The 13,021-nt window shown below is 40.2% G+C and overlaps 1 protein-coding gene across 1 annotated transcript in view; it reads left to right on the top strand.

Moving 5' to 3' along the window:
• The window catches only part of rbm19 (RNA binding motif protein 19), a 48,043-nt gene extending 35,388 nt beyond the window's left edge, over positions 1-12,655 (top strand). The window contains exons 16-25 of the mRNA XM_060919405.1: positions 1,941-2,016; positions 2,206-2,354; positions 2,554-2,614; positions 3,177-3,256; positions 3,339-3,394; positions 3,606-3,725; positions 5,546-5,648; positions 5,774-5,894; positions 12,028-12,143; positions 12,262-12,655. Coding sequence (XP_060775388.1) covers positions 1,941-2,016; positions 2,206-2,354; positions 2,554-2,614; positions 3,177-3,256; positions 3,339-3,394; positions 3,606-3,725; positions 5,546-5,648; positions 5,774-5,894; positions 12,028-12,107 — 846 coding nt within the window. The 3' untranslated portion in view covers positions 12,108-12,143; positions 12,262-12,655. The remainder of the gene's footprint in view (positions 1-1,940; positions 2,017-2,205; positions 2,355-2,553; positions 2,615-3,176; positions 3,257-3,338; positions 3,395-3,605; positions 3,726-5,545; positions 5,649-5,773; positions 5,895-12,027; positions 12,144-12,261) is intronic.
• The last annotated feature ends 366 nt before the right edge of the window (positions 12,656-13,021 follow it).

Below are 13,021 nucleotides of genomic sequence, written 5' to 3'. Positions count from 1 at the left end.
GATTTAATAAAAGGCAGCAGCAAAGAAGAAAGCATTCACCAGGGATGAGAATTGGCGGATTTCCGACTTTTTCAGACCAAAATGATCGTTTTTGAGATTGATGTAAATCCGTTGAGAATTTTTTTTTTTTTGGGGGGGGTATGATTAACTATCTGTGGTCACCTTATAACGCAGACATCTCAAGTGTCCCGGAAGTTCCGGGAGTCTCCTGCATATTGATAGAAGCGAGCAAGAGCGTGCGCGCGCAACATTAAGGTCTGCATCACTCATCTTAGAATGTGCGCGCGCGAGGGAGACTGTGTGCAGTGTTGCCAGATACTGCTGACGTTTTCCAGCCCAAAATATGTTCAAAACCCGCCAAAATGCACTTAAAACTACCCAATCTGGCAACACTGCCTGTGTGCCTGTTCATGTAGCGCATGCCAGACAAAGAGCATCTTGATTGGGTTACTCAGCAAAATAAGCCAATCAGCTTTCAGTGTGGGCGGGCTTTTATCTCTTTTCTTGAGGACCGGAGTTTTCAGTTGTATTGAGTCAGTGCAGCCTACAGGATCGGCATGGCAGAGAGAGAGCACACGCCCAAAAAATATATATCAATTACATGTCATATATAAGTGTGTATCTTTTATAAATGGGGTTAGCTTATCTAATGTAGCATGTTGGGGAGAATCATAGTATCGTATCTATATTTCTGATAAAATTTTAAGTATGCTAGCATGTATAACTCTCCTACTTATTGCTCATTTCATAGGGGGGGAATTGCTGGCATGTGCTGCGCGGGAGCGTCTGCCCAAACTTTTTAGGCCGAGATGAACTTATAGTTTTTGATTTAAAAAAAATTTCCAGTATGTAATGCCCATTGTACATGCCTGTTCTTTAATTCAAACTCACCATCTTGATCTTCAAATTGACCATATGGTATCTGTATTACATTACACAACATCCTGTCCAGATAAATCCTAGTTAGTACACACAACAGTTGAAAGGGAAGTGATAAGTGATGTTGAATGTTGCCTGCTTAATATGCAAGACCTCCTGCTACCATGATAACATCAGAAGAAAGCTTAAGAGAATTATACGATAGAACTTTTTTCTGGTTTGCACTTCATTTTAAAGGATTAGAGTATTCAAAGACATGAATAGCTAAAATGCAGAAATATAATACTGTAGAGCTCGTTTATATTAAAAGGTGCATTTGATTTTTTGAAATCATCAAATGTGAATTGATTAAAAACAAGTCTCTTGTACCATATTAATCATTTTCACCTGGTAGTCCACCAAGAAGGGGAATTTATTTCCAAATAAATTGCAAATTTTTGCTGATAAAATTAATGGTTTTGGGGTAAAAAAAAAAAATAGCCAAAAATCATTAGTCCCATGGGCCCCGCCCCGGTTTTTTCAGACTTTTAAAATATTTTTCATTCTCATCCCTGATTCAGCCTTGATTTAAAAAAAAAACTGAAAGATGCAGGTACTTTGTATTGATTAATGTGGGAAATGCGCTCAGTATAATATGGATTTATCACAAAAATACATGCATGTATTTATTATTTTGAAAACCCACCAGCTGACTGATCTGGCACGTTTTAATTGTGCGACAGTAATGACGTAAATAACAGTGCGCCAGACTAGTGTCCAAAAGTGTTTTTTCATCTTACCAATGAGCTCACTATATAGTCCTCTATGTAGTAATTCCCTGTATAGGGAGTAGTGAACGAGTGAGCGATTTCAGACACAGGGCACGTCATGGATTTTCATAGGACTATAACCTGACAGCTGATGATGGAGAAATATTACCATTATCGGCATATAGGTATAAAATAAGTGCTGCTGGGAGAGGTTTGTTTTGCCTGGCAACACTTGGTTTAGTTTTATTGGTTGGGATGTTTTACAGCTTCTTTTTATTCTCAGTCTTGATTTTCATTTTTCTGTCATCCTAGTTTCAGCATGTCCCGTTGTATTTAGAATGGGCTCCAACAGCTGTCTTTTCAACCCCTCCTAAGCAGCACAAAGCAGGTAAAACTTTAAAAATAAATAAATAAAAAAGCATCCACCGTGAGGTTTGTAGAACAGGTCTGATATCTGTTCTGGGCTGTTTTTAGCTTTCTTCTGTGTATTCTTCATTGCTCAATCTGTTTATCCCCCCCCCCCCCCCCCCCCCACACACACACACACACACACACACACACTCAACTGAACCTGCAGCTGTGAATAAAAATGCAGCAGATCAGCAAACGGACACAAACAAGAAGGAGGAAGATGAGGAGGAGGAAGAAGAAGAAGAAATTCTGCCTGGTTCAACACTTTTCATTAAGAACCTGAACTACGGCACCACTGAGGAGTCACTACAGGAGGTGGGGTGAGAGTTTATGGAAGCGAGGTGAAGGGTCAGGCTGAGGGGAGCACATGTGGTCGTAGGATCAGGTGTCCGAAATTTTAGTAGAAACTTAGGATGGACACACGAGAACATAATTGTATTATCACGATGTATTCAGATCAGACTTATTTTCTTATGAGACTTACTTATGTGTGTGTTTGTGTTTCGTTTCACAGACCTTCTCCAAATGTGGGGCATTGAAAATGTGCTCTATATCCAAAAAAAGAGAGAAATCAGGTATGTCCATACTGACCCTTAAGGTTCATTTAGGCTTTACTAAAATTGATTTGATGTATGTAATAATGCATCAGTGTTTTCCTTTTTAGTCTAAACCATAAACAGAATCACACCATCTTAGTCACTCACTCACCTTGTAGTGAGTGAGTGAAAATATAAATTTGGCCCGTCAGTTGCCAGCCTCTTACGAGGCTGTTTGTGTCTGTCTTGAGCGCACTTCATCTCCTGCCGGTTTGCTAGGCCTGTCACGGACCACCTTAAAGTGTGATCTGAATACCATTCTTATACCAATACAGCCTGAATCTATGTCATAAATGAGCTCATAAGCCTTAGCTCAAAAGCATCATAAGGTTATAATAATATAACCTAATAGATGGAGTGTCCAGTGAGATACTTGCACTATGATTTAAGTTATCATTTAGCTACGATGCTTCTAGGAAACATTTTACGTAACAGGGACACATTTGCACCGAGTGTTTGTTTATATTGCTGCCTGTTTTTCAACCTTTTTTGAGCTGCATGTATGACAGGATCATTAATCGGTACGTAATCTGTCTTTTAGGCAAACTGTCATCTATGGGCTATGGTTTCATACAATACAAAACTCCCAAAGCAGCCCAGAAAGCTATCCGTCAGCTACAAGTGGGTATAAATTTAACAAGCGTCAGTCCTGTGTATTCCTGTTTCAGTACATTTCTATAAAAATGTTCTGTTTTCTCTGCAGCATTGTACTGTCGACGGGCATCAACTTGAGCTGAAAATTTCTGAAAGAGAATTAAAGTAAGAGAAATGAAGCTGCGATCCATTACCGTATTTCAGTCTACTGACTAGCTCAGATTCTTGAAAGGATATAAATATCAGTCTAGGTGAACATGCCTTGTTGCATTGAAAGATAATATGTATGCCTGTTTGTTTGTTTGTTTGTTTGTTTGTTTGTTTGTTTGTTTGTTTGTTTGTTTGTTTGTTTGTTTGTTTGTTTTTTAAATCTCAGGTCAGGTGTGGCACGCACTAACAGGAAGAAACAAACTGCTAAAAAACAGACATCATCTAAGATCTTGGTGCGAAATGTCCCCTTCCAAGCTACAGTCAAGGAGCTTAGAGAGCTTTTCTGGTGAGAGCCTTTGAATATTGCAAAATATATTTGGGGAAAGATAAATTTATGAAATCATAACTCGTCAAAAAATGGATTCCTGTTATATTTTTAGAACTATGAACCTTATGTCATGATACATACAGTGGTGCTTGAAAGTTTGTGAACCCTTTAGAATTTTCTATATTTCTGCATAAATATGACCTAAAACATCATCAGATTTTCACACAAGTCCTAAAAGTAGATAAAGAGAACCCAGTTAAACAAAGGAGACAAAAATATTATACTTGGTCATTTATTTATTGAGGGAAATGATCCAATATTACATATCTGTGAGTGGCAAAAGTATGTGAACCTCTAGGATTAGCAGTTAATTTGAAGGTGAAATTAAAGTCAGGTGTTTTCAATCAATGGGATGACAATCAGGTGTGAGTGGGCACCCTGTTTTATTTAAAGAACAGGGATCTATCAAAGTCTGATCTTCACAACACGTTTGTGGAAGTGTATCATGGCACGAACAAAGGAGATTTCTGAGGACCTCAGAAAAAGTGTTGTTGATGCTCGTCAGGCTGGAAAAGGTAACAAAACCATCTCTAAAGAGTTTGGACTCCACCAATCCACAGTCAGACAGATTGTGTACAAATGGAGGAAATTCAAGACCATTGTTACCCTCCCCAGGAGTGGTCGACCAACAAAGATCACTCCAAGAGCAAGGCATGTAATAGTCGGCAAGGTCACAAAGGACCCCAGGGTAACTTCTACGCAACTGAAGGCCTCTCTCACATTGGCTAATGTTAATGTTCATGAGTCCACCATGAGGAGAACAATGAACAACAATGGTGTGCATGGCAGGGTTGCAAGGAGAAAGCCACTGCTCTCCAAAAAGAACATTGCTGCTCGTCTGCAGTTTGCTAAAGATCATGTGGACAAACCAGAAGGCTATTGGAAAAATGTTTTGTGGATGGATGAGACCAAAATAGGACTTTTTGGTTTAAATGAGAAGTGTTATGTTTGGAGAAAGGAAAACACTGCATTACAGCAGAAGAACCTTATCCCATCTGTGAAACATGGTGGTAGTAGTATCATGGTTTGGGCCTGTTTTGCTGCATCTGGGCCAGGACAGCTTGCCATCATTGGTGGAACAATGAATTCTGAATTATACCAGTGAATTCTAAAGGAAAATGTCAGGACATCTGTCCATGAACTGAATCTCAAGAGAAGGTGGGTCATGAAGCAAGACAACGACCCTAAGCACACAAGTCGTTCTACCAAAGAATGGTTAAAGAAGAATAAAGTTAATGTTTTGGACTGGCCAAGTCAAAGTCCTGACCTTAATCCAATCGAAATGTTGTGGAAGGACCTGAAGCGAGCAGTTCATGTGAGGAAACCACCAACATCCCAGAGTTGAAGCTGTTCTGTACGGAGGAATGGGCTAAAATTCCTCCAAGCCGGTGTGCAGGACTGATCAACAGTTACCGCAAACGTTTAGTTGCAGTTATTGCTGCACAAGGGGGCCACACCAGATACTGAAAGCAAAGGTTCACATACTTTTGCCACTCATAGATATGTAATATTGGATCATTTTCCTCAATAAATAAATGACCAAGTATAATATTTTTGTCTCATTTGTTTAACTGGGTTCTCTTTACCTACTTTTAGGACTTGTATGAAAATCTGATGATGTTTTAGGTCATATTTATGCAGAAATATAGAAAATTCTAAAGGGTTCACAAACTTTCAAGCACCACTGTAAGAGAGTATTGGCTCAGTTAAAATGAGGAAAGGACTAATAATCATTAAAATTGTTAACCAGCACATTAATTTCTATCTCTCTTCTCCAGTACATTTGGGGAGCTGAAGGTGGTCCGGCTGCCCAAGAAAGGAGTCGGTGGAGCTCACCGTGGCTTTGCTTTTGTGGAGTTTCTCACGAAGCAAGATGCCAAGGTGAGTGTATCGGTTTCCGTATCTCTCTCATATGCTGTTATTCAGACATTGTCACTCCATTTTTATTAAGATCCCAGTCTGGCTGAAAGCATGAGCATGGAGTAAAATTGTTTCTTGTCTTTTAGAAAGCGTTCTCAGCATTGTGTCACAGCACCCATCTGTACGGTAGGAGGCTGGTACTGGAGTGGGCCAATGCAGGGGAGAGTGTCGAAGAACTGCGGAGAAAAACAGCTCAACATTTCCATGGTAAGACCATACAACTTCTCCACCAGACTTTTGCTGAACTGATTAATTATTTTAAGTAAATCTGTATTTACACTCACGTAACACTTTATTAGAACTACAATGGTAATATTACATAGGGCAGGGGTTCTCAACCTTTTCTGCTTCGAGGCCCACCCATTCATACTTGTAACGAGTCGGGGCCCATTAAAAAGATTCCCGATTATTTCGCTTTTCTATTCTATTACAATCTAGTAATCTATTGTAAAGTGTATTAACGGAATGCAGCATCACTCCCTGTTACAGATGGGAGCTCAGGAATTAAATAAATGCAATAAAAACAAACTGTTTTTAATTGTAGGTATTGTATTCAAAACTGTACGGATGTGCCAGAAGCCAACATAAACCCATGCATGCAGGGCATTCACAGTCAAAAGGGATTAATGATCCAAAAGTGGAGTCTGGTCAGTTAACACAAGAATTTATTGCCATGTTTGTGTACAGCAAACAAGCAAGTTATTAAAACCAAGAAGTCCACTCAAAAGAACACTGCAAAAAATGATATCTTAGCAAGTAAAAATATTTGTCCATGCAGCAAGATAATTTCACCAGTATTAAGTTATTTTCTCCTCAAATTCAGTTTTCAATTTTTTGCAGTGAAGTGCATATAGAAACCACTCAATGGGATGGATGCTTACACGTTATCAAAGAAGGATTTTTCCTATGAGTTAGAAAATTATCCATCCGTTGAGTTCCCCAACACCTTAAACTACCTGGTGCTGCAGACATGGTTCTACACAGACAAACAGATGAAAAGCTGGAGGCAAACAACCTTTTTACGTGTGGCTGGGTTAAAGATCTGGGGATCAATACGCTACAAGATAGACGGCGGTAGACGGCTCTAAATGTAGGAAGTGTGTTTATTAGCAGGCGTGATATTTACAAAAAAAAAGCAAAGCAGAATCATAAATCAGAGTATTTAAACAGCGTTATAAACATGGCTAGAAACAAACGTAATAATAATACTTCGCAAAGCCTCTGTGAAAACAGGTTCCATATCTGTGCGTGTTGATTTGCTCAAATCAGTATCGTGTTTCCCATAACGACTGGGTCCCAAGCGCACGCACAACGCACTCATGGATTAAAGTTTTCCGTCGCTACGACGGATTTCCGTCAACTGGGAGCGCTAAAGGTCAATAATGAGAGTGATGCAGATCCGAGGAAGAAAAAAAAGGGTGGGGGGTAGGCCCATAGGTCTGACACCGACGTGATTTAGAACTTCACCAAGCTGCTGTGATTGCCTGTTGTTGAACCCTTTCTTGTGCTATGTTTGAGTATATGTAAAGGAATAAGTTGTTGCGCTAGATAGGCTGTATTTATTTATTTAGGCCTCCGCTACTGTCTAGTCCTGGGAAGGTTCGGCGTAGGCAGCGAGCCGTGGTGCTCGGCTTGAATTTCGTTTCTATCGGCGGCTCCAGCCCGACTTTGCATGCTCGTAACTCGGCCAGGGGAGGTCCCAGCCTCCCCAAACTTGGCAGCCAGCGACCTCTGCCCTCTCCCCAACGAACCAGCGCTGCCAGGGCGGGCCAGCCCCGCGCCTCGGGACGCGATTCACCCCGGGGCGAGCCACGGCGCTCCACATCAGTTTCCTTTTAACGGCGGCTCCACTGATGAAACAATCTGGCTGTCCTACTACTAGGCAACTACTTGCCTACTACTAATACTAGGCCTATTGTAGTAATAGTAATAATAATGATTTGCCTATTGAAAGGTGATCAGGTAAAAAAAATCTAAACAGCCCTGTTGAAGCCGCAGCGAGACCTATGCTATTAAGCCTTTTGTAGGTTAAACAGGCTTTGGCAGACAATGTTCTGGAAAGGCTGTATTTTTCTTTGGTTTGATTAGCCTACGATTTAATCTTTAAACATTATGGTTTCAGCAGTTCGCTTAAACATTGGAGGCTGCAGAGTCGGGCTGCAAGATTTCCCGACACTAAGATGTCAAACTTCATAGTAAGGAGAAAATAATTCCACAGTATTTAGTGCCTCATCAGTCTCAAAAATTAATGGTGAAGGAGCAACACGAATTAAGTCCCAAAAACCATCTCGTAGGCCTATATTTTACATTTTCAAAAAAGTCCGGAATTGGAAGTCAGTCAGTGGAGTGTAATGAAGTGTCTCATTCACTCAGCACAAAAGGTCAGAAAACAGTGGAAGCGAATACTCCAAAGCTCAAAATTCAGGAAAGTGGCTCCGGTGTCGCAAGTGCACAAGAACAGTTATTTGAAAGTTAACCGAATGAATTTGCGCGTGCGATTTCATGAAGAACCGGGACAATTGGCATTCGGTGAAAGATTCACACCTATGACTCATTATATTCACGCGCGCCCTCTCGCCCACTGTTGCTTCGTTTTCCCGATTTACACGCGTGTCTGAAGATGGAGTTTTCAGAAATCTCCACTCTGCCCCGAGTTTGCGAAAGTAGCTGTTTTCAGTGACCGAAACCTCCGTATACAGTACCAGTCAAAGGAAGGAATCATTTAGTAAACTTTAAAATGTTAATCAAACCAAAATATTTTAGATTCTTAAAGTAGGCACCTTTTGCTTTGATTACAGCTTTGCACACTCTTGACATTCTCTCAGTCAGCTTCATGAGGTAATCACTCGAGATGGTTTTCCAACAGTCTTGAAGGAGTTCCCAGAGGTGCTGAGTACTCGTTGGCTGCTTTGCCTTCACTCTGCGGTCCAACTCATCCCAAACCTTTTCGGACTGACTGACCTTCATTTCTTAAAGTAATGATGGACTGTCGTTTTTCTTTACTTAGTTGAGTAGTTCTTGGCATAATATGGATTAGAGCTGTACTCAAATAGGGCTATTCACTGTATACCAACTCTACCTCTTCATAACACAACTGATGGTCTCAAACACATTAAGAGGTCAAGAAACTCAAGAAATTAACTCTTGACAAGGCATAGCTGTAAACTGAAAGCCATTCCAGGTGACTACCTCGTAAAGCTGATTGAGAAAATGCCAAGATGTGCAAAGCTGTCATCTAAGCAAAAGGTGCCTACTTTGAAGAATCTAAAATATAAAACATACTGGTTTGATTAACACTTTTTTTGTTTACCAAATAATTCCATATATATTTCTTCATAATGTTGATGACTTGAGTATTAATCTACGATTCAGAAAATTTTAAAATAATGAAAAACCACTGAATTAGAGGCGTTTCCAAACTTTTGACTGGTACTGTAGGTGTGAATGAGAGGTGCAACCGAATAAATAAATATGCGTCTTTTTTATCCAGCTACATGTAGGCTATCACTGCGCAAAGCCTCTAATGTTGAAAAGATAGTAATATTTGTTAAAATAATAGTAGGCTAATTTCCACATTAATTGGTAAAATGGCACAAGGGATGTGATGGGGGGATGGCCGTTTTATAAGGGGGATGATTTGAGATTTTTATTTCAGAAGGGGGATGCTATCCCCCCACATCCCCCCCCTCAACTCGAGTACTGCGTATAAGGCCACCGGACATAGGCCCTTCGATTTCCATCACTAGAGTGTGTCAAATTACTTTCGGTTTTGCCAGCATGGACGCGCTTCTTTTAAATGAAGGCACAGATGTGTCAGACATCGACAAAATGGTAAAGAATAAGTGGAGATGGGCTTGGTGAAATGAAATGGGTGATAATGGCAAGCTCCTGCTGCTGTGCCAAGGAAAAAGAAACAAAAACAGGCATCAGGTGTTGCCAAACTAGATGCCTTTGACTTCACTGCGAAGAAGCAGAAAAAGTGAACTTTCACTTTACTTTTCTTGTTTCCTGGCTTTATTTCAACAGATTTTCTTATTTTTCTTTCTGTTCCACTCTTTTGAAAGCATGGTTCAAGTTCGACTGCACTTGCACTTTTCTCTGAACCACTGTTGTGCATTACTAAAGTATTGTTGAAATAAATTTGCACTTTGCGCTGAAAACTTGATGTTTCATCATGAATAGCCAGTAATGACAATGGTAAAGTCTTGCCTTAGCTTTAGTCATTGTTAAAATTACGTAAATGCACTATAAGTAGGGGCCGAGGGGATAATGGACAACACGGTGTTTAAAATTTGACGCATCGCTGACGTGGTAAGGGCCAACGACATGGAGCTTTTTTTTCAGTCAGATGATTTTTTTTTTTTACTTTAATCCATACGCACTCTGTGAGCGCGCACGGCCGCTCAAGTTGCGCCAGGCTCAAGCATGCAAAGGTGTGACAGTCAAGTGTTCACCTGCTGCGTGACCACAACTTTTAGCTCACGCGTGTATCACCACCAAAATGCCTCATTTTCATCGATTACCCATTGCAAAGCATCACGATCTGTAGTGTGACCGTAGTTTAATGAAGCGGATGTGACATCGGATGCAACCCAGCAATTGTACCTGATGATGAGTAAAAAATTAACTTGGGGGGGGGATTAACAGCTTACTGAGAAACACTGACATAGGGCCTCCCTTTGCTCTCCAAACAGCCTCAATTCTTCATGGCATGGATTCATAAGATGTTGGAAACATTCCTTTGAGATTCTGGTCCATGTTGAAATGATCGATTCATGCAATTCTTGCAGGTTTTTCAGGTGCACCTTTATAATGTGCATCTCTCATTCCACCACATCTCAAGGTGTTATACTGGATTTGGATCCAGTGACTGGGAAGGCCATTGAAGAACATTGAACTTGTTCATGAAACCAGTTTGAGATGACTTTTTTTGTGATCTGGTGCATTATCATGCTGAAAGTAGCTATTAAAAAATGGTAAATTGTGGTCATGAAGGGATTAACATAGTCAGCAACAATACTCAAATAGGCTGTGGCATTCAAATGGCTGGTGTAATGGATGATGGGTTATTATCCTAATAAACTCCTAACATTTGCCAAGAAAACATTCATTACACCACCTCCACCAGCCTGGACTGTTGACACAAGTCAGGTTGGGTTCATGGATTCATGCTGTTGGTGTCAGATTTTTTTTTATTGCACCATTTTGAGTAAACTCTAGAGACTGTTGTTCATGAAAATGTCAGGAGATCAGCAGTTAGAGAAATACTGAAACCAGCCCATCTGGCACCAACAATCATACCACTGTCAAAATCACTGAGATCACATCTTTTCCCCCATTCTGATGGTGGTTGTGAACATTATCTGAAGCTGCTGACATGTGTCTACATGATTTTATGCATTGCAATGCCACCACATGATTAGCTAATTTAGATAATTGCATGAATGAGTAGGTGAACAGGTTTTCCAGATAAAGTGTTCAGCGAGTGTACATTTATGTGGACCAGGTTTAGTTAATTCCAGATGTATAATACTATAATTTACTAAAATCGTTAGTTATACTTTTGGTAATGTACTATAATGATGACATTACTGGCCTAGTGGTTAGCGTCTCCACCTCTCGATTGGGAGATCGCGAGTTCTACTTGCGGTTGGATCATACCAAGGACCATCATAAAAATGGTACTTACTGTCGTCTGGCAAGGCACGCTGCAATACAGATATGAGTGGGGAGTCAAACTCTCGCGATTACCAGAGGACTAGCCCCTCACTGTAACCTTAGCTGTATAATAGGTGAGAGGCTGAGGGCTATAGGAGATTGGCGCTGCCCAATGCGCATTTAAGGGCCTGGTTAGTACTGGGATAGGAGACTGCCTGGGAAGTCCAGATCCTGGCACGGGAAGGACTTTTGACTTTTTGAATGATGACATTACAAGAGTTGTGATATTTGTGAAAATTGCCTACATGGAGAAACTAGAGACCTTTGCAGGCCTGGGGAGATAGAAGCTACGGTACATAAATAGAAAAAATAGCCCGCTTATAAAAAATACGTTGACGCCAGGATTCGAACTGACTTGGCAAAATCCATTCCTTTCCTGGACAGCACTCTAGACCGCTCAGCCATGGAGGGTTACGTTGTGAATTGAGGTTATGTAACATGGCAATTATGTAGTCAGTACACAGTGGCACCACACTGCGACTGTGGAATCACTACCCGAGGCTGGCACACCAATAACATGCTCGAACCCAGTTAAACATACACGTAAAGACAGGTGCCTCTATAGGCTTCAGCCAAAGGCTGAGCCAAAAAACTGGAGTTGATACTGTTGTTGCTTTGCTAGATACTCCTAAGAAGCGGAAGCAAGCTCAAGTTTTGGAGGACATCCTGGAGCAAATGGAGGTTGGGGAGGGAGATGAATGAACAACAGCTAATCTTTTGCACAGCAGCAACTACAGGGTAAATATTGCAAGAAATTATTTGTCATTTACTTTAGTTTCATCATCTGTGATTTTTACACTCACCAGGCTTCCCATCAATAATAATGATGTTGCATAAACATACTGCTTCCCCACAGCCCAGCTCTACATGCACCAGCTCACTGATCATTCACATGGAAGAGCCTGAATTTGGACAGAAGTGCCACAAAGTATTTTAAATTGTTTGCTTAACCATTTGTTAAGCAAGACCCTACACATTTGGTAATCTGGGTGGACTTTGAAAGTCACCTTCTGTGTCCCTAATTTAGTGGGTCTCTATTAACACAACTGTTATTTATATAAATATTTTAAACTGATGACATGTCTGTATTTTTGGTCATGTTTTATATAGTTCAGCAGCATGTTGTATCTTTGTAATATACTTTTTATTCCGTGAAGGAAAAGTATTTACTTTCCAGAGTTCAAGGTGTACATTATTGTATTTATGGACAAGAAAAGAATGATGGTTTTGTCTATAAAAGCAATATTTCTGATTCCTCTCTGTTTCGCCTGATTATTCAGTTTTTTTTTTTCTGCATGTTTGTGCTTCACACAGGAAATTTAAATGACATTTAATTTAGTGTGTATGCGATCGTTTACTTTTATTATGTATTTGATACTATTTACGATTATGTATTTGATGCACTATTGTAGAGAGACTGTTGGTTTTTCTATACTGTTCTCAGTTGCTCTTACCCAATAAAGGCAGAAAATAATCAGGAAAACAATTTTTCATAGATGTGCATGTAGTCCGTAACATATCAAGAAAACAACAGTCAAAGGTCTGAACCAATGTGCAAATGTAAGCATTTCAGCTTTGTATGTGTTATGGTGATTTATCAGCAGTAATTTCTAGAC

Source organism: Neoarius graeffei, chromosome 4 (genome assembly GCF_027579695.1).
Source record: "Neoarius graeffei isolate fNeoGra1 chromosome 4, fNeoGra1.pri, whole genome shotgun sequence".
NCBI lineage: Eukaryota > Metazoa > Chordata > Actinopteri > Siluriformes > Ariidae > Neoarius > Neoarius graeffei.
This window is presented reverse-complemented; position numbering and strand designations above follow the sequence as displayed.